This window comes from Triturus cristatus, chromosome 4_1 (assembly GCF_964204655.1).
Source record: "Triturus cristatus chromosome 4_1, aTriCri1.1, whole genome shotgun sequence".
Classification (NCBI taxonomy): Eukaryota; Metazoa; Chordata; class Amphibia; order Caudata; family Salamandridae; genus Triturus; species Triturus cristatus.
This window is the reverse complement of record NC_140585.1, coordinates 743,068,370-743,090,749: the sequence shown is the minus strand read 5'-3', so window position 1 is coordinate 743,090,749 and position 22,380 is coordinate 743,068,370. Positions and strand designations below refer to the sequence as shown.

At 42.0% G+C, this 22,380-nt stretch overlaps 1 protein-coding gene across 1 annotated transcript in view; it reads right to left on the bottom strand.

Moving 5' to 3' along the window:
• LOC146855449 (stabilin-2-like) overlaps positions 1-22,380 on the bottom strand; it is a 1,111,419-nt gene that overhangs the window by 490,220 nt on the left and 598,819 nt on the right. The window contains exons 34-35 of the mRNA XM_085653245.1: positions 12,340-12,471; positions 9,636-9,764 (exon numbers count right to left, since the gene is read on the bottom strand). Of these exons, the coding sequence (XP_085509371.1) occupies positions 9,636-9,764; positions 12,340-12,471 (261 nt within the window). The remainder of the gene's footprint in view (positions 1-9,635; positions 9,765-12,339; positions 12,472-22,380) is intronic.

The window sequence follows — 22,380 nt, the reverse complement described above, 5'->3', positions numbered from 1 at the left end:
AATACCCCAGTTTTTTTTCAAAATCTCCCTCTTACCAAGTTCAAAATGTTCGCAAGTATGGTACATTGGATCATGGAAGGAAATGGGGTAGGCACATGGACTTGGATAACAGAGGACAGGAGGGACATGGAGAGGTGCACCAAACTGACCCTGCAGGGCAGGCATCAGGGTTTGCAGCAGCACAATACACCACACAGGGCATGCGGGACGGGAGTGCAGCACAACAATCCATAGAAAGCAAGAGGGAGGGGACCGGACCATGCACATGGACAGCAGAGAACAGAGGGGCAAGAGGCAATGGTAGCTAGCTGACCATAATGGACAGACAGGAGAGAAAGCTGCAGCATAACAGACCATAAAGGGCAGGAGGGACGGATCAGGGGCATTACAATGGAACAGACAAGCCAGGAGGGAGGGAGTAGGGGTCTGCACATGTAAACAGAGAGCTGGGGGCAAGGGGGCAGGGCAGGAGCAGCAAGATAGCCATGGAGGTCAGGCAGGATGGGCACTAGAAGCAAGACACACCATGAAGAGCAACAGTGAGACTGTGACGGCATACACACAGACCATGGAGGGAAGGTGGGAGGGGATCAGGGGCAGCTAACTGACCACACAGGGAAGGTGGGAGGGGCCATGGCAGCACAGAAGACCATGCATGGCAAGTGGGAGGGTTAGTGGCAGCACAATGGCTATGATGGGCAAGAAGGAGGGTGCAGGGGCATGCACAAAGGACGATGGAGGATAGAAGGGAGGGTCAGGACCTGTGCACAGACAAGAAAGTTCAGGGGAAGGGGCCTCACAACAGACCGCACGGGGCAGGCAGGAGGAGCAGTTGCAGCACAACAGACCAGGGAGGGCAGAAGAGTGTGGCAGTACAATGGACCATGTAGGACAGGAGGAAGAGGATAGGGGCATGGCATGTGGACAGGCAGGGTGGAGGTGGCAGGGACAGGTTACAGTCATCTGACAATGCTAGGCAGGTTGGAGGGGAGTGGCAGCTCAACAGAACACTCAGAGTAGATAGGAGTGGCAGGTCCATGGAACATGGTGGGCAAAAACGATGGAGCAGGGGCATGCAGAAAGACATCGGAGGGCAGGGGGAAGGAGAATAGGGGCAGCAAGCTAAGCACAGAGTTTAAGGAGGAGGTCAATGATGGGGCATAGAATTGGGCAATGGAGGGCAGGAGGAGGGGACTGGTACATCATACTAAATTGAGGGCAGTGGCAGCACATCAGACCATGCATGGCAGGAGGGAGGAGGCTAGTCCATGGATTCACACAACAGAGGATAGGGAGGAGGGGAATGTGGCAGCAAGCTAACTGTTCAGAGAAGGCGGGTATTAGGAACTTTATTGTTTTTAAAACGTGTGTCTGTGCGAACTACTTAAAATATGAACAAGTATGCAGCATAATCTCACTTTTATTCAGGAAGAAGAGGACGCTTGTGACTGTGACTCCGGGCTCACTTGGCAGAAACACCCCCTGACCCTCCACCCCTATCGCAAAATGTAATGCCCGTGAAAAGGGTAGGTGAACACAGTGTTATATAGAACATAGTCCTGAGAGCACGTTTGAAAATGAAAACTAGATATAGTGTATGGTATAAACTATGCACCAAAAAGTGTGATATAAGATGAACCGGGCGTGAAATATAATATGCAATACATTGTGCGCAATGACAGATTCATTGGAGAGCGCGAGATAGCACAGGCACTAGCGCGTGCTATGCGATGTGCGCCTTGGAGTGTAATATGCACAGGGCAGTGTTGTGTAACCTAACTAGTCTCTAAAGTTGTAATATAAAATATGTGCTGGGGAGTGTAATGTTTCATATGCACTGTGACAAAGATATGGATCCCATATTGTAATATGTATGGCATAGCACTGTGCGTTATAACATAGGCATCGAGGAAGGCAGGTTAGATGGGGCAATATAACCCGTGCGAAAACAAGTGTGGCATGACATATTCACGGGGTGGTGTTACAGTGCACATGGGCTAGAGAGTGTCATAGCATATGCACTAGCTGGTGGAATACAACACAGAGGTGTGTGGCACTCGGCAGGCAATGGTGGGTGTAACACAGCATTGGGCTCTGCCAGAAGCGCGCTGTGACTCTCAAGTGATGTTCGTCCCCTTTCTAGAGAGTAAAATAAAAAGTATTACACATCCGGCAGTGGATGTGTGTTTTATTAACCGTGAGGGGGGTTTCTTACATAGTTTTGGTCGAATCCCCTTTGAATGGCTTGGTGTGCATGTGTATTAAATGTGCCCGTCAATAGCTACCCATGTTTGTATAAATAAACGACAAGGGTGTCTACCGGGATTAGGCACGGTAGGGCATCAGACATGTCAGAGCTTTACTAGTGGTGTAAATACATTCCACGTGGATTCATTGTATGCATAGTCGCCTTTTAATGAATATCACTCAAATCGTCATGGTGATAGGTACGTACGGTTTGTCCAGCATGTCCTAGGTGTGTCTATAAATATATCTTTTTTAAAAATAATAAAAAACAGTGGCCTGCCCTGGGGATTGGGGTCAAAAGAATATAATTAGGAGACAGGCCCTGGGGGATGGGGTCATCAGGGACAATACATTAGAATAAGAAGGGGAACCACACAGCCCCCCTTCTTAAAAAATTTAAATAAATAAAAGACTGGCATTGTGCCGGAGGCCACGCCCCCTCCTTGCAGCACTCTGCAAACGCGGCCCCTGGCGAGTTGTAAGTTGGGGAATTGATTCCTCTTCAATACTGAGGGTCCCTGAGGGCCAACTAGCCCAACAGGCATCTCCAGTATGCGCCAGGGAGCTGCGCTGCAGACAGGTGTTCTGAGGCCAAGCCCCTTTTTACACCTCTCTGCAACGCAGCTCTGTGGCGCTTACTGGAGGTACCTAGTGGTCTGGTTTGAACCTAGGGACCCTTAGGATTCAAGGGGACTTAATCTCTCAACCTAGAACAGCCACAGGGTGCGTTTACACAGTGGTGAAGGGAGGGGACGGGGCCTGAGGTGACGTGTGCAAACACGCACTATGGCACGTTTTAAATTGGGGATATAATTTCCCTTCAATACTGAGGGCCCCTGGGGGCTAACTAGCCCACCAAGTGCTTCCAGTAAGCGCCACTGAGCTGCACTGCAGAGAGGTGGTCCAGGCTGTGCCACTTTTTACACCTCTCTGCAACGCAGCTCTGTGTCACTTACTGGAGGTACCTAGTGGGCTAGTTGGACCCTTGGGACCCTCAGGATTCAAATGAACTTAATCTCCTAACTAAAAACGGACACGGGGCGTGTTTACACAGTGGTGAAGGGAGGGGACGGGGCCTGAGTTAACATGTGCAAAAACGCCCTGTGGCCTGTTTTAAGAGGTAGTTTTAATCCCCCTGCCCTATTATATACTAGGGGCTTACAGAGGAGGTCATGCTAATCACAGGGGGACCCCAACGCATAATGCTCCCTAGTGTATGTAGGTGTTTTCACTGTATTCTAAGTGTCTTTTAACATAGCACTGGCTCTAGGACTGGTTAGTCAGACTCGGTTACCACCAGTATCCGTCTGAAAACGTTGAGGGTACAGGATGATTTTGCAACAAGGATTCTTTCTGCTCTTCTTTTTGTTCTTTCTGCATGTTATCCTTCTTCCTGCAGTTTTCTTCATCTTTGAGGACTTCTGTTGCTTCTTTCTGCACTTCTTTTTTTTCTTTCTGTGCATTTTTTCTTCTTTCTTCACATGTCCTATCTCTGTAGGCATAGTTAGACATTAGCATTTAAAAAACCTTTGAAATTCACAGAAAAAAACATAGGTTTCAGGCACGTTATAGTTAGGAATTAGCATTTAAAAAACCTCAGAAATTCACTGAAAAAAACCATAGGTTTCACGGGTGTTATAGTTAGCTGGACTGAAACCTATGGTTTTTTTCAGTGAATTTCTGAGGTTTTTTAAATGCTAATTCCTAACTATAACGTGCCTGAAACCTATGGTTTTTTCTATGAATCTCGCAGTGATAAATTAAGCTATTTCTGCCTTGACCATGTCCCCGTCACTGAAAGAGGTGGAGACAGGGTCGAAGAGTTGCGTCAATTGGAGGCACGCTTTATTGTTGAACTCCAGACACGCACTCCTGGGGGTCTAAATATGGAGGAAGAACTGTGGTCCTTCATTGGTTAAATCAAAGTCTAATCCCAGGGGACATCATGTATGCAATTGGATCTAGAAAAGCATTAGTACATTGGCAGTTTGAGCAGTGTGTGGGATACATACGCATTTATTGTATTTTACATTTACTCATGCATTATTCGGGTGTCGTGCAAAGGATTCTGCAAGGATGCACTTTCACCTAACGTTTAACTATTACTAGACAACAGCCCATTTGAGGGCTCTATTTAACCTATATAGGTAAAATCCATTGTCAGCACAACTCTATGGGAATGTACAAAATAATATTGACCCTAGACAGAGTTTTGTTAAATTTTGGTATGCCGGGTGATGGAGCAATATTTACAATGAATTTGTTGCGATTAATTATGATAATATATGCAAGTGAATGAACTGATTTTCTTTCCTCCTCTTAGGCAATTTGCAATTCGTGCATATCCGCTTTGCATGCTTTATATGTCTAAAGGGTTTCAGGCTGTTTTATGCACCCACGCAACTGCTATGGTTTGATGAATTACCCTGTTAATTTTGCCTTCATTTTCATTTTCAAATTGACTAGGCTAAAATGGGCGACACACAATGATTGATTTATTGTAATCTATTTGATTAGTCCTTTGTTGGTTTTGCTCATTTTCCTTCTTGTCCAATGAAGACAGCTATTATTTATATGTGGCTTTTTCGATGTACTAACTGACACTGACGAAGGCCAGGGCGCCGGAACGCGTGTGTCAGCTTTCCACGGAGAGTGACGAATAAAGATTTATTTTTGGATTACGAGCTCGGAGTGCGCCTCACGTTATCTTGGGAGACGTGTGTTCTGAAGATATATATATATATATATATATATATATATATATATATATATATATATATATATATATATATATATATATATATATATATATATATATATATATATATATATATATATGTATATATCCTACCTACAATAAAATGGTTCAACTTCAGACCACCATGCTTTGTATGGTTAAAGATGCAGAAATCGGTGGGTGGATTTCACAAAAAGAAGCAGACTCCCTGGTCAACAAGGACCCTAACAAACCCTATTTTATGCTATACCTAAAATGCATGAAAATGTGATACACCCTCCAGTTTGACCAATAGTATTGGGTAGTGGTTCCATCTTGGAACCCCTCTCGCACTTTGCAGACTTCTTTCTTTGACCTATTGTACAACGTTCATCGATCTGCCGTAAGGATATCAGAGATCTTTTTGTTTTTTACGATTTCTAGGAGACATACGCTTTGATCTATCTAGCAATTGAGTGCTAGACATTCAGAGCATTTACACCAGCCTGCTCCAGGACATGACTTTGGACTTTAGAAGAGATCCTTTTTAAAGAGGATTGGCAGAATAACACTCCAAGACATTTCTTATTGGAATGTTGTAGGTTGGCCTTGACTGAAAATTTCCTAGAGTTCCAGTGCTCCTTTGATCTACAAACCCATGGCACGTCGATGGGTAGCACCTTCACCCCCAGCTTGGCAACATGTCTGTACGTACTTCACTTTGAGGAGAGGTTTGTCCTGACTGAATAGAACCCACACCGACACAGGATCATTTTTGGGAAGCGCTACATAAATGACATCTTGATTACATGGGAAGGGGATGAAGTGACTATCCACAATGTTCATACTTGGCTTAATGCCTGTGATGACTATCTGAACTTGACATATACCATGAGCAACATTGCTCTCCCCTTCCTAGACATTGACATCTTCATCGAACAAAGGGGTCTCAACACAAAGACGCATTACAAGCCCACTGACAAGAACAGCTTATAAACTTCAGTAGTATCCATTACGCGAAAATGACCCTCATAGTCAATTCTTGAGGATTCAGAGGAACTGTAGTGATATCCGGGACTACAAATGGCAGGCAAGGGAGCTTGCAGAGAAACTGAGACACAGAGATTACCTGAATTCAATTATTAGAAAGAGGTGTCAACAAGCAAGGAACCAGAATAGAGAGATACCCCTTGATCCATCTTACACCACTCCAGAGACCAACACTCTAACTTGTGTAACTACATATAATATTGCTTTGAATCTCATCAAGAAGATCATTAACAAGGACTGGGGTATAATTTATTCTGGATCACTTGAACTTTGAGAGACCGAGATTTGCCCACAGAAGAGGCCACAACATACGCGACCATCTAGTCCATATCTGGCCATATACACCTCCTGCGAAAACAAGCACTGTATCACAATTGTGGAGTTTGCAACCTGTCATTGGGCACTTCCTGTATGGCACCTGTAATGTATGTTAACTAACTAACCCCACAAAGACAACTGATCTAGGTCTAGAAAGACAATGGATACTGAGGAGACATACCAACTGCAATACCACACATGTGGTTTACATGATCACTTGTACATGCAATTATATATATATTGGGATGACTAGTAGGAAAATCAGGACCTGAATAGGAGAACATAGAAGTAAAATCGGTGTAAAAAAGCATCCCAATCATGAGTAATCTTTACAGCTAACCCTACTATTGATGATTGACAGTGGGTTGTCATGGAGGAGGTAGAGAAAATCAACAAAATAAATTGACAAGATGCTCTTTGAAAGAGAACAACGCTGGATTTACCGCCTCTAGACATCCAAAATTGGACTCAATGATAGCAATCCCTGGTTGGAATTTTCATGATGAGTACGTATCCTACTGATGTTTTTCTGCGCATCATTATTGGATTTACCATCCCCAGAGGTTCACAAGTGGTCTCAGTTATAAATATTGCCTGGTTGGTATCTTATGATGCGTATGCATGCTTGTGATGACTTTCAGGGCACAATTGCTAATTATCACTCACTTCTATGACACATTTTAACACTCTTACAGGTGAGGAAGGGCACTGAGTAGGGATTCATTAACTTAATAGAATCCTACTGGATTTAATTACAGTAGACATCATCTCCCCTTTGCCTAACTGAAGAGCGCTCTACACATATTGATTTTCATTATGACTTCAGCACAATATCTGTAGCATTCTTTTAGTTTTTTTGTTAATTAATAATGTTTTTTTGTTCATTAATAATGGCTATGACCATTGCAAGCATGACAGGTAGTACTGGAATTTTAGTTTAAATCTGTTTTTACCATTCCGGCTTTTGCACACTCCCTTCCCTCCCCCTTTTTTTATCTCATGGACCCTAGACAGTTCGCTACTGATTTTTGACAGCTGGGTCTATTCCTTACAAGCAGACTCATACTGCTAGCACCAAGACTTTCCCCTTTTTTGCTTTAGTTTTCTTTTAATTTGTGACTGGAATAGAAGAATTATTAATTGCGATCATATTCTCCTATTTTCGAAACTATACTGCTTCTTCCGCACAAAAAAAGGAACACCTTCTCCTTTGTTTGTTTCTGAGTCTCACCGGGTGCCGGCCATACTGCGTGCAATGTGATGCTCTCACACACACCATGTAGGGGGCATGCCCGGATAGGAGTATGCCGGTTGGGTGATTTCAAAGCCGCCACCGTGGCTCACAATGTCAACATACAGAGCTTGGAAGTGACTGTAGGTGGTAACACCGGCCAGCACCCTTGATGAAGGGAGTGATTATCCCTGTGGGGGGTTGGACATTATCTTTTACCTTCTGTGAGTGGAGGGCATATTTGCTTAATGTGGATTTTGTAAGGATGTTCCCTACAGTGGTTGACTGCAGGGTCCGCCCACCTATGTAGCACCCTATTGGGACATAGAGAGCAAATATTTATGGTATTAATCATTTTCTTCTTTTTTGTCATATTGATGATATCCTTCCTCACCACTGCATGAACAAACTAAATTAGGAGGATGTCACATTATTTTCATGAGGTTGCATTCCAGGTTGAAACATTCCATATGCTTGATGCCTATTTCTTCTGCTGTCCGCACAACATCCCCTATTTTTCATATAGGAGGAGTCTACACACACTTTGTTATTTTTATAAAGCTATGACACTATGATGTGCACTAATGGTGATATAGATACCTAGTCACAGCACATATTACCCAGAACAAGGTAACTTGTACATTTATTTCATGCTTTTTCATCTTTTTCAGGTTATGGGCTATTGTACCCTAGAGGAACTGTAAGTTATTGTGCTTGCATATATAAGTGCAACATTGTAGTAATGGTAATAGTATACTGTCCTTATATCTACATTGGGGATCTGTATATTTAGGTCCCGAGGAAAGCCATGTCAGCTTGTTGGGCCAAGCAGGTTGAAACATGTAGACCGTTATTGATTGATGCTAAATGTAAGGGATCATTGATTTACACCTCCCTCTGATTTTAATTCTTACCCTGATTCCTGCAAATAGAAATAAAGTAAATTAGGAGTTGAAGGTAATTTGAACTAAACTAACCACAGACCTCATTAGCCTCAAACTTAGAAGTGCTCCCTCCTTCTGGAGGTTGAGCCCACTCCGACACATTGGCTGTCAGAAGATTTGATCCAATGATGAAGCAAGCTACTAGTGAATTCTAGTGCGTGATGGTCTCTTACAAATCTTTTTGAGACTTCAGATTCATACTGGTAAGTTTGAGTTCCAATATCGTGTGATTATTGACTTGCCACTGGAAGTGGAGTGGATACATCGCTGTAATCATGTAACAAAAAAAGAAATATGGCAGGCAGAGAAGCGGCAACTTCAAAATTCATGCAAGATTGGCAAATAGTTTGGAACGTGCAGTGATACATATTTGTATACATTGATTATGTATAGTTTTTAAACACAGCATGAACAGCAGTGAATCTGCCTGAAAGTAGTGACTGCTACCCTTATAAAGAGTAGTGTTTTTTGATACCATATATTTACTGTACTCAAATATTTGATAAGTAAACAATACATTTGTAAAGAAATGAATATATTATACACAGTGGCCCACATCAATAAGTTAGGGCTAGAAGGTTTTAAAGGTACACTGTAGGTATATGCCTGCAATTTGCTTACATTTCTGTGATTATAAAGAAGTGCATTTGCTCTTTTTGACTTTTCATATTTCTCACTGAGAACATTGTTATCTTTATGGAGAAAATCTCATCTACCCACACCAATGTTGGGAATGCCCCCACCCCCCAGATCCCGGCATAGAAACCAATTTCTACAATTGATAGGACAGTCTGACAGTGTCCACCAATTTGTGAATACATGCATACTTGCAAATATGAGGTGATCCATCTGATTTTATAGTTTCACTATGTTACAAATGTCTCTGCCCTGGAATGCCGCATACCCACCATTTTGAAGAGTTTCACTCATTCTGAAATTGCACTGTTGGTGGAATGTTGTGCGAGTAAGTCAATGCAAAAGTACAAAGTCTTGTTTAGAGAATTGGTAACCCTGCACATGGAAATGATGGTGGGTGCACAAATGCCATTATGAAGTGGGCCAAAGTAGTGAGATTGTGAAAACACTTCAAAACAGAAGGTGCATTTAATTGTGGAGCAAAACGACTTACTAGAACAATTACAGTGTCATTATTGTCACATCTGTTCTTCAGAATTTCCATGACCTTTTGTATCCCATGAATAACTCCAATGTTGGTTGCCACGTTGGTGTAATTTATAGGAGCATCATTTATATAGATCTACAAAGGAAATACAAAAACATTAATTTCACTACCTATAGATTTTTCGTATATATGCGCATTTCAAACCTCATTTAGTACAATTATTTGATTATTACTGAGGGCCTGATTACGCCTTTGGTGGTCTTGCAGCGGGCTGCCATTCCAGCACCTCGCTGCGAGAACACCAAAGCCCACCACGCCCGCCCGCCAGATTAGGAGTTTTCTGGCGGTCCTGCGGCAGCATACCCAAGGTTGGTGCCTTTCAAAGGCTCGAATGTGAGCCCTAAAAAGGCAGCGCCACAGCACGTTCTAGCACTTTGAAGTCCCTGCTGTGCTGGAACTGGAGGCGCATACATACAGGGGGGCACACCATGTGCCCTCTGCATGCATTCCTTGGCCCTAAGGCAATAGGAGGCCCTGTAGGGCCCCCTTTGTTTCCTCACCGACACACTTTTCATGGCAGGCTCACCACCATGAAAACTGTGGCAGCGATGAAACTTGAAATATGCTTGGCAATGCCGCAGCGGCACCGCCATGCATATTGTGGGCCTCACGCCGCTGTGCCACCACTGGGGATCTGCGATCCCCGGTGGTTGCAGTGGTCCTTTGGTGGTTCAACTGCCAAACTCGCAATAGGTTGGTTGGACCACTGGTGTGGCAGTGCCCTCACCATCACTGCGGCTATGGCGGTCAATAGAACTGCCGTAGGTGTAATTAGTCCCTAAGAGTTCTTACATATGAAGAGACAGTAAAATGTAGCTCTTGCTATAACTTGTGAGATAAGCTGACATAAACCTTGCAAATTGCAAAGCAGTAACCAAGCATGTAACTGGGACTCTGCAAGGACGTCAACAAGCATGCATATTGCAAATTAGACATTCAACGTGACAGCTGAGTCAGGCTGGATTGATAAATGTTGGACTGGCATTGACATTGATTAGATTGCAATTGAGGCATGCAAGGTTCCAGGTGAGATAAGGAGAGGTGGTTTTAAGGAGAGCAGCATTGCATTAGAAAACACAGAGTTGCAGTTAAAACATGACAGACAGGTTTCATGGTGAAACAGACATGGTTCAGACAGTCAAGACTGGCAAGGCTACATTTGAGACAGGCATGCTTGTAGTTAAGGTAGGCGGAGAAACTTTTGTGACAGGGAAATTTGAATTTAGCACACACACACTTTATGTGGGCAGATATGGTAATCAAATGTGTTGTATAGGAAGAATGGAACTAGGTGGTGTGGAAAAACTCTGCCATAGTTGGATCCTCAGCATGCTGTGGTGATGCAAAATGCTGTACAGTTGAGTAGCACCTCAAAGAATAGAAAATAAACTTGATGAATAAATTGATTTGACTATCCCTAAAGACAGTATATGACCATTTAAAATTACAAAACAAATTACTTGGAATCTAGACTTCAGGAATAAGTTCTGGCTGAGCGCATTGTGTGGTTATGCCATGTCTCTGTGAACATCAGTCTCATAACCTGAAGTGTGTAGTATTTTTGAAACACTATTGCAACCTTCAGCTAAGATGTTGGGGAAGAAAGATTTCCAAAGATGTTCAAGTTTCACAGTACCTTGATAACCATTTTGAATATAAGAAAAATCAAATGGAGCACTATTTCTCAGTCTACCACTTTACAAACATTCTAGATCCTGAGAGACTTTCTTACTAGTGAGTGGTAAGGGAGATCTTGGTATTTGCACTGGCCAGGATGCAAATTCAAGTACATTTGAAGTAGAACCTGCTACCTACAAAATTGTAATGTTCAAGATTAAGGGCTGCATAATTCTTCCCGAATAATTCAAGCAGAACAAATCTGCATCCCAGTTTGTATATTTAGGTAAAAAATATGATTTAGGTATCTTAGTGGTGTCATTATTATTATTCAGTAATAATTAGAGTAGCACAAATCCACACCAAATTAATAAATTAACAACCTTTTCCTAAATTAATACGGTATGGAAAATTTACCAAACGTTCTAAGTTTTAAAACAGACTGGAAACTATTTCAGGAATATCACTGTGAAATGAGTCAACAAGTAATACAAAAGATGAGAGGAAAAAGGTAAAACAATTTGGTTACAATATTAGATGAGTTTTTAGAAAGTAACTAACAATTTTGTTTGGTCATATTCAGATTAAAGTGCTGTTGAAAAATTCTTAATTCTCAACTTTTTTCTCTACAAACATGTATTGTGAGTTAATTTTCATGCACTATGGTGGGTTGTGGATACATTCTGCCTTGTGAAGGCAACACGTAATAAGTAGTGTTGCTACAAAATATAAGCTTCTTTAACTTGAAATCTGTCTTTTTACTTTTTAGTCACATTGTAGGTTATCTTCACGTACTTGGGAAAGATATTGCATGGTTTGTTCCTACACTTAAATTTCCTTGTGGGCACTGCCACGACTAATGCTGCAGAAAAGTGGATCATCTGTGGGCTTAACTCCTATGACACTTCTTGGAAGCAAGCTGGGTTATTGACAGAAATTCAAGCCATTCTTAAATGCAAACAAATATTACTATTAAATGTACTGTTTAGATTATGCAGCGTTATTTCCCAAGTCCCAATGCAGGTTTGAGTACCTGGCCACTGTGCTGAACAAAGCCCACTTGGTATGAAATTCCCAGCATTGTTTCACGGTGCATGCCGATGTGTAGGTCATTCTTCAAAAGCTGTTCCCCCAAGACAATGTGATACCTAATTATGTCTTCATCCTGCAAGGACAATAAGAAACCATTACTTTTTGCTGTTAATTACTTAGATCAATACATTATTAGAATTCATAAAATTACTGAATTGATAGGGAGTAGTGCAATAATACCTTTTAAGCTATTTGACAAATCTGCATGAAACTTACCAAAACAAAAACAAAAAATGCATCCACCATGGTTTCATCATGACAAGTATCATGTAGATCTGTTGAGTGGGGAAAGAAAAAGCGGGGGGCCCAAAAGTGCAATTTCCCATTTTAAATCTCATAGGATTCTTTACTCTTCCACACAGTATAAATGGCTGAATGGAACTTCACCATATTTAGCATGAAGGCAGAATTTTACTCAAGATGTGTGTTTGTTGGTTGGGTGTATATCTGTTCAGTAGTTTTGAAAAATAAGCTTTCAAAATGTTATTTGATTGGAAAGGAAGAAGTTAAATATTAGATATAATTGGACTGTAAATATGCAGATTCTCCATGGATTTGTGAATCCACAATCGATTTGTGACTCCATTTAAATCATAAGGGCACCCCTTTGGACTAGGGAGCTTTTTCTGTCTTTGTGCATTGTGGATTCACAAACCTATCTGTATATCCGCCACCTTCTGATTGGCTGTTCATCATTGATACATTTTTGTTGTGGCTGCTATTACCCAACATGATGTAAACAGAAAGGGAATAAAAGGGCAGGGTGAGCCTACTCTGACCACCAGGCCCATGAGAGAGGCCACAAAGGGATCCCTCGGTATTAAAAGAAAAATGAAAAAACATATATTTGTATTGCAGTAGTCATAGAAGCTGTGATAGCTTTGCATATACCAGACCTCCCTGGGTTATGCCGATGCACTTGAGCCTCGATTCACAAACCCAGAACCGGATCCGCAAACGCTGGAAAAAAATCGGAAAAAAGAATGTATTTTGTGCCCATGGCCACACATGGGGTTGGCTAAATGCAGCAGGGTGGGAGCAGGGACTGCAAGCAGCTCAGGCTTTGTGGCTAACCCCTACAGCACATCTGGAGGCTTTGTACAGTGGGGGCTGGCTGCTTGTGGAGGGTAGGGTGAAGGATCAGGCCAGAGGCCAGGCACAACAGAAATTGAATGCCCATATATACTTGTGTACAGGGCACACAGTGAAACACACTTACACATACAAGACTGAGATTAGTAAGAAACTGAACACTCAATTGGACAATGTGTAATATTTTACCAATATCTCAAAATCATTCCATTATTTACAAGTACTTTAATGAAAATCAGATCAGGGTGTTAAAACATTCAAACCAGGGGGACAACATGCATTTAAAGCCTAAAAGTGCTCTTAGTGTTCAAACCTTCAAAACATATGAGTTAACCAGGATCACAGGAAAAGAGCAAATTCTGAGGAAAGTAACCAGGCCTCAGATCTCTCCAACACACAAAGTGATTGCCTCTTTCTTGGAATCACTTTGGTGAAATGTTCTGAGACGCCAGACCTGATGATACTTGTTTTAAAAGTTGGGTGCATCAAAAAGCTTTGGACCTGACAACAGTCTAGAAGAAGATGAATATATAGTGGAAGACATTAGGTAACTTTCCTGAGGAAGAACTGGGGGCCAAGACAAAAACATAACATGTGTATTTGTAAAGCGCACGTTCAACCAAGGGTATCTTTGACCTGAATAACAGGTGTTTAGTGTTACTCAATGGTACTAATTTTGAACAAAGAGTGATATTAACCACCAATAAAGGGGTTGGTGGACCCACTGTAAACCACTTAATGAGATATTATATAATATTAAATATTTATTTTAACTTAGTCATGATTTGGATAATTTCCTATTTTTGTACAGTGCATATGCTGACTGTTGAACACTTTAAAGCACTTTCCAGAGGGTGTGACGTGTCAGAGTTCCGGTCTTGGGACATTTGTACTGTATGGTCTTGGTCACACAGCACATATGTTCAATTGTCTCTCTCAGAACCGGGGTCTCTGTCAAGAGTTGCTTAAATATATGTTTTTGTGTCAACCTCGTTAAATAGGAACAATTAATGGAATGCTGTTATATATATAATTGCAATGGAATTCAAGCTGCTTTTAGCTTCTGTATGTTTAGGTCCACAAATTGTATGAATTTTATTCTTGTTTTGTTCATGATTGATTACAATTGTAATTAATTGACAAACAAATGTTGAATCGGATTCTGTTGGTAATGATTTGACTGCATGTGATGCAGTTGGAGACAGAAAATGAGGAGACTTTGAGTACTTGGACGAGTATGACACCTCAGAAGTACATAAGACATAAATGTGGTGCCTGGACTAATCTAGGATAGAAGCAATTTTCAGTACTTGCAAGCAGATGGAGAACGGTGGTGTTTGGGGAAAAATCATGAATGACATTATGGGTCAGAATGGAAATATTCAACATACGACATGACATTTTCCAGTGCCTGGTTGGTGGGTCACTTTCTCTCTCGTAGTCTGCACCTGGATTCCACCTGTGTGGCATCTTTATTGTTTTGTCTCATGTCTTCCTCCTGAGTGCTTCTGCTCACTCAGGTTTATCGTGTTCTTGGTATATTTGTATTCTTTTGGTCCCTCTATATCGATAACCTTTCTTTAATCGAGCTAAAGTTCCCAGGCAGTTCCAATGGCCAATGACCTCATGGCAAGCTGGGTCCAATTCAAAAGGTGGCAATATCAGCAGCATCAGCTTGCTTATTGTTGTTGATCTTAGTTACAGGACAAGTATTATATGGGTTGGTAGTCCCCTCTGTGCACTGAGAGAGTGTAGTGTTGTCTCCTTTTCCTATCATTTACTTCCCATGCTTCCCTTGGGTCTGGTTTCACGGTGTACTGTTCCCAGACTGAGCTGGACTGGGAGTCTGAGACTTTTTTGAGAAAAGCGGTTGTAAGCCAGATTTCCAATTCTTAAACCCAATTGTGGTAGTGGCATTTTATAGTGTTTATAAGAATATAGTAGGGCATAAAACCCCATTGGGCATTTGTTTGAAAAGATAGTGGAAACATGTTTACATAGGAGAATGACTTGGTTATATCGTAGCTAAGCATAAGTCAAGTCACATACCTTTGATCATAATTACCTCAGCTTTACTGACATCGACTTGATGAAGTTTTACTGCACCCACCCATCCACCATTTTAGCCATTGCTTAGTTTTCAACCCTGCATAATCTGGGAGTGTTGGAAATGTATACGTTCAACAAAAGGGTGAAAAAAATATCAAAAGTGAAAACTCTAGCAGAACTTCACCTTAGGAATAGATTGTTCCACTCTGCAGGGTCAACCCCAAACCTTTTGCTTTCAGCACTCTTTTTTTCTGAAATTCATTTTTGTTGGCATATATGCACTCTATCACTACTAACCAGTGCTAAAGTGCTTGTGCTCTCTCGTCTAAACATGGCAATACTGGCTAACATACAATTTGGCTTGTTTAATTTGCTTATAAGTCCCTAGTCAAGTGGTACTACATATACCCAGGCCTGAAATTAAGTTGAACTAGTGGGCGTGCAGCATTCATTGTGTCACCCAGTAAAGTAGCACTTTAAAACGTCTCAGGTCTGCCATTTCAGCCTGTAGTGCAGTTTTAAAGTGCCAATTTAACCTGGCAAAATAAACCTTTTGCCAGGCCTAAACCTTCCTTTTTAATACATATAAGTTACCCATAAGGTAGGCCCTAAATCGCACGCGGGTTAAGGTGTATTGTTTTTAAAAATTAGGACATGTGTTTTTAAGTTGTACATGTCCTGTTAGTGAAAAACCCCTACATTAGTTTTTCACTACTGTAAGGCCCACTTCCCCCGTAGGATAACATTGGTTACCTTATTACAAGTGCTTAATTTGACTGAGAAGAGGCACAAAATATCCTGTTTGGTCTCAAATTAATTGTAATTTAAAATCTTCCTTAATGGTAAAGGTGGATTTCAAGTCACAATTCTGAAAGTGGCACTTTCAGAAAGTTGCAAAAAGAACAAATGATGGACGGAATGCTGAACAATGTCAAACATTCACCCCAGTTCAGAGATATGGGCACAAATTCATCTTTGTCTTTGCTCATAAATACCATTCCAGTTTGTTCCCAGCCATATGCAAATCAGTCTTGATCCTGCTGCTCATGGGAACAGTCCTTGGACCTGTAACAATCATCCAGGGACCAGTTTCAGGGTATCAACCCTCATTAGCCAGGCTAGATTGACTCCATTAAGAGCACAGGACCTACATCTTGGCATACCCGTCCCGTTCGTGGTGACAAATGCAAAGAGAACAAATGATGGACAGAACGCTGAACAATCCCAAAGATTCTCCCCCCCCCCCCCCCAGAGATCTGGGCCTAAATAAATTCATTATTTTTGCTCGCTGTGGCATTCCAGTTTGTTTCCGGCCATATGCAAATCAGTCCTGACCCTGCTCTCCATTGCAACAGTCCTGCCCGAACTGCCAGCTCAGGTTCTCCCTGGACCGGAAACAAGCATTCTGGGACTGGTGTCTGGGTATTCAGCCTTATCAAAAGCAACAGTTGAAAGACAGAATGCAGAACAATGTCATACATTCACCCCAGTACAGAGATCTGAGCCTAAATCCATCATTTTTTTGCTCACCATGCCATTCCAGTTTGAACCCAGCCATACGCAAATCAGTCTTGTCCCTGTGTCTCATGGGAACAGTCCAGCCCGATCTGCCAAGCCAGGTCCTCCTTGAATTTGTTTTCAGAATTTCTTTTAAGTCTAAAGGTAAGCCGAAACCGGGCCCAAACCACCTCGTGTAGCCTAATCACACTCCATCACAGCCAGCATTGAATTTTAATTTTGCCCCAATCTTGCACAACCAGATACCCAAATTCATAACTCCACTTTTACTGATTGTAGTTAGTTCATTTTGGTGTCATTATATTTATTAAAATGTATACGATTTTTCCAAATTGATTTGAGATGTTTCATGTGTTGACATAGTGCTTCTAAGTTAAAACAGAATTCTTATGCTAAACTACTGGAGGGTTGAGCACAGGTTAATTTAGTGACTTTTGCCATTCACCCTGGCAAAGATTGTGGTTGTTGGTTGGAAGGGTTTGACCCCATCAACCAATAACCCAATTTCTTACAGCATGTAACTGATGTAACTGATGATAGAAGTAGATCAAGGGTGATCTTGTAGCGAAGGACCATCCATTTCAATACCAATATGATGAAGGCAGTCTATAAGGACCTGATCTTTGACTGTTTCATAGTCACTGCTTGAAAAGAATCAGAACCACTGGTCACCATACCAAGCCATCAAAAACAGAAAAAAAGGAGTTAAATGGTTAATTAAAAATCATTTAAATGTGCTTGCTAGGGATTAAGGACTTGTTGCCTAAAACGTTCTTGCTCACAGCCCATCTTTTCAATCGAACAGCTTATCATGTGCAGTCCAGGCAGAAAATCTGAGTTTGTAACAGATCTGGAGAGGGATTTTTGAATAGGGGTCTATACACTTCAATTATAGTGGGGTATATCCAGTTTGGAAAAGGGCATTCATATTTTTACTGATGGGGCAAGCAATAGATCTAGCAGCTTCCTAGCTAAAAATGTGGCCAATGACTATCAAGTTCTAGGATGCCCAAAGCCTGGGACAAGCAGCTTTTAAACCATTTTTTTTTATGCGTGGCAAGATTTAAACAGGCCTGTTTGAGGCTAAATAGGATACATGGGACTTAATAAAAAGCAAATTGTAATCTCTTTACAAAGTCCCTTCAGTTATTTAGGGCTTGTAAATAAAGATCTATGTAAACATAGACCTGTTGTTATAAAAATCTTTAGAGCTCAAATGGGATGATTAAGTAATTAAACCAAAGAAATTACACAGAGGTATTTTGAACTGCTGAGACAGATTGAAGTTCAGGGTATATCCATGCTCTTGGTCGGGGTTAAGATTACCCGGCTCACACACAAAATATTGGCTTTATTTTGTAAAAACAAAAGAAATTAATAATTAAGAGTAACTAATTGAAATAACGTCTGTGGAAAAGGAGAAACCAAACAAAAGAAATTGCACTTGGGGGAACATGTCAGCCGGTGGCAGGACAGTGTGCGGTGAAGGGGGTCTCGGCGGGGGGGGAAAGGAGCAGGATTTTTCGACGAGGGAACAGTTTGCTGTTGCGGTGTGGATGTGGTGCCAGTCTTTAGAAGAGACGATATCACAGAGTGTTCCGTTCCGATGAGGGGCAGGAGTGTGGGCGGAGGCAGAAGCACGGCTCTCCTGTGATGGGCGGGTGTCGTTAAGGGTCTGCTTCCGGGGCATACCCGGTAGCACAATTCAGGTGGGTGTGCTGCAAAAGGGTAGGCAGAAAGAAGAAACACAACAAACGCAGCACAACACAGTGAGTCTGACAGACTTGAAAAAATTAAAAGTAAACTCTCTGGAAGATTGGAAGTCACCGTGCGAAGCTGTGTTCAATGCTCGCCGGTTATACTGTGGGAGCTATATTCGCTTGAAGGTGATCTTTTAAACTTTTAATTGGGACAAAACTGTATTTTAATACTTTAACTTTTGATTTGTGGCAATACTTGCACTCTACACTTTATCCGAAGCCCAGGGGGGGACACCACTTCCGCTAGGTGGCGGTCTAGTGTTCTTCCCAAAGCTATTTATGCAACACGCTGACACGCCCGCGCAGCGCTGAATCACCATGCAAAGCTGTGTTCAATGCTTGCCGGTTATACTGTGGGAGCTATAATCGCTTGAAGGTGATCTTTTAAACTTTTAATTGGGAAAAAACTGTATTTTAATATTTTAACTTTTGATGTGTGGTGATTTGTGGCAATATTTGCACTCTACAATTTATCCGAAGCCCGGGGGGGGACACCACTTCTGCTAGGTTAGCGGTCTAGTGTTCTTCCTAAAGCTATTTATTCGACATGCTGACGCGCCCATACAGCGGACGTGCGCAGCGGACGCGCCGCTGGCGCGCCAATGGCGAGCCCAAGGCAAGCCCGTCTGCACCCGTCTGCGCTCAGGCCGGGCACAGGGCCCGTTCCCCTGCTCGACACATTAGCAAAAGAATTCAGTACACTAGTAATTAACTAAATATGATTGATCTGGCTGATAAATCTGTACAATGTCCCAGATTGTCTCCGGATTATCATCATGACACAAGGTCGAGGCCCCAGTGTAGTAGCTGTTATTTGGCTCTTCCGACATTGTTAAATCGACCAATTGAGGGCCTGAGAAGTACATTGGGTAATAACTTAAGAGGCAGAAATGGAGACTCACTTAACTGTATGCTATTTAATGCCAGATCTCTGGTGAAACACTCTATGGAATGTGCTCTTCTTTTAGAAGAACACAATGTTAAATTAGCACTTATTACGGTGACTTGGCTAGATGGATCATCAGGTCCGGATTTGGTCAAAGCAATTCCACCTGGCTTTCATTGTTATACGCTTGACCGAGAACAGAAAAAAGGGGGGGGGGGGCTCGCGGTGATTTATCACGAGTCGCTTACTACAAATTTTGCTCCCGCCAATAATCAGACATGCGAAGCTCTTACCTTTAATATATATTCTGCTTCACACAATCCTTTTAAAGGCATTTTACTTTACCGCCCTCCGGGCTCGAAAAGTGGTTTCTTAGATTCACTGAGTCTGCTGCTAGAAGAAGGACTATGTTTACAGTCCTTCACAGTCTTGGGAGATTTTAATTTCCATTTAGAAAAATGTAATGACATTGATACCTCAAGGCTAGAACATATTATGGCCACAGGAGGCCTAGAACAACTGGTAACCCATCCTACACATGTGAAGGGCCACACTTTAGATGGCATATATTCCAATAATAAGGATATTGTTAATATTACAATTCTTCCAATTACGTGGTCAGATCACTCTGTGATCAAGTTTGAGCTAAAGAGCTCGCCTGCCCACTGTTCAGGCTCCAAGCAGATTAAGGAAATTATTACGAGAGCCTGGGGTAAATTGGACATTAATAGTTTGGAAAGGTTACTTACTAAGTCTAAGTATATTTCGTCGCAGGACATTGAGGAAACAACGACTCTTTATAATACATGGCTTACCTGCGCCTGCGAACAGCTTGTGCCCCCTAAAAAATGGACTACTAAACGGACTATCCCTACTGCATCTTGTATTCAGGAGAATTTAAGGCCAAGAAACTGATTTGTAAATATGCTGAAAGAAGATGGCGTAAAAACTATGCAGAGTCCGAAAAAAAGGAGCTAAAAACTACCATTTTTAATTACAAACTAGCTCTAATGGCAGCCAAAAAAGAACATTTTTCGTCACAAATAACCAAGGCTCAATCGAATTCTAACGAACTTTTTAAAACGGTTATTAAGTTATCTAGGCCTAACTTGCCGAAAAATCACACTGACCTTGATTTCTGCAATAAAATTGCTGATTTTTTTAAATCTAAAATTGAGACAATATTTTCTTCTCTTTCGGGACTAGTTAATAAAAATCAGATTGCTCTGAATGTAAATAAACTGGAAAGCTTTTGTCCCTTGGACACGACCTTAGATCACTTCGCTCCTTTGGAGAAATTTGATACTCTGAAACTGCTGAATGGCATTAAATCTGGTGCACCGAATGACCCTTGTCCAGCGTGGATTATTAGACAGATTGCTGACACTATTTGTACGGCACTTACTCCTCTGCTTAATGAAGTTCTCTTGTCTGGGATTTTCCCAAGACTTTGGAAAATAGCCTCGGTTTTGCCTCTTTTGAAAAAGCAGTCTCTGGACCCGACCGACCCAAACAACTATCGACCTTTCTCTAGACTTCCTCTGCCAGCCAAGATGCTGGAAAAAGCCATGAACAGTCAACTCACTGATTTTCTCAATCTTAATAATTCCTTAGACCCTTCACAATATGGGTTCAGAGCCTTACACAGCACTGAGCTGGCACTACTTAAATCGACAGAGGAAATCAGAGAGGCCATGGACAGGGGAGGGAACGCAATGCTGATCCTCCTTGACCTGCCCGCGGCTTTGATACGTTCACCACAAGGTTCTATTGAACCGATTGTCAGAAGTAGGGATATGTGGTTCGGCCTGGCAGCTGTTGAACTCATTTCTAGCTGACAGATCACAAACAGTGGATCTGGATGGTAATGTATCTAAACCATTTACTCTGCCATGTGGGGTGCCACAGGGCTCAGCCCTTAGCCCTACACTTTTTAACATCTATGTGGCACCCCTGGCAGGCATTATCAGATCTCATGGGTTCCAGCTTACCTCCTACGCCTACGACACACAAATTGTGCTCTTGGTAATGGAGGGAGCTGAGAAGGAAGCAGGTGCTCGTTTCCATGATTGCATGGGATCCATCTCAACATGGATGTCAGCCAATTGTCTAAAACTCAATTCAGCCAAAACTGAAGTGCTGAGTTTTGGTAACAATCCTTTAATGTGGACACCACACTGGTGGCCGGATAATTTGGGTATCTGTCCCACACCAGCTAGAAAAGCTAAAAACCTAGGTATAGTGGTAGATAACAAACTTACCATGGGGGACCATGTAAGCACGGTAACCTCCGCATGCTTCATGGTGCTCAGAATCATCAGGAAAATTAGGTTCTTTTTGACTGAAGCTAGTTTGCGAACAGTAGTGACAGCACTTATTATGTCGCGTCTAGTCTACTGCAACAGTCTATTTCTTAACATTGAAAAACAACATCAGAACAGGCTGCAGGTTGCCCAGAATGCAGCAGCTAGACTGTTGACGGGGACACCCAGATTTATCTCAGTCCAGAAAAAACTTAAAGAATTACACTGGCTTTCAATACATCTGAGATCTCGCTTCAAGGCGTTATGTATTGTGTTCAAAGCGGTGAATGGAATGGGCCCGGAGTTTCTTATAAATAAGTTCTCATGGTATGTTACAGGCAGAAATCTAAGGTCCACAGGCTCTAAACAGGTGA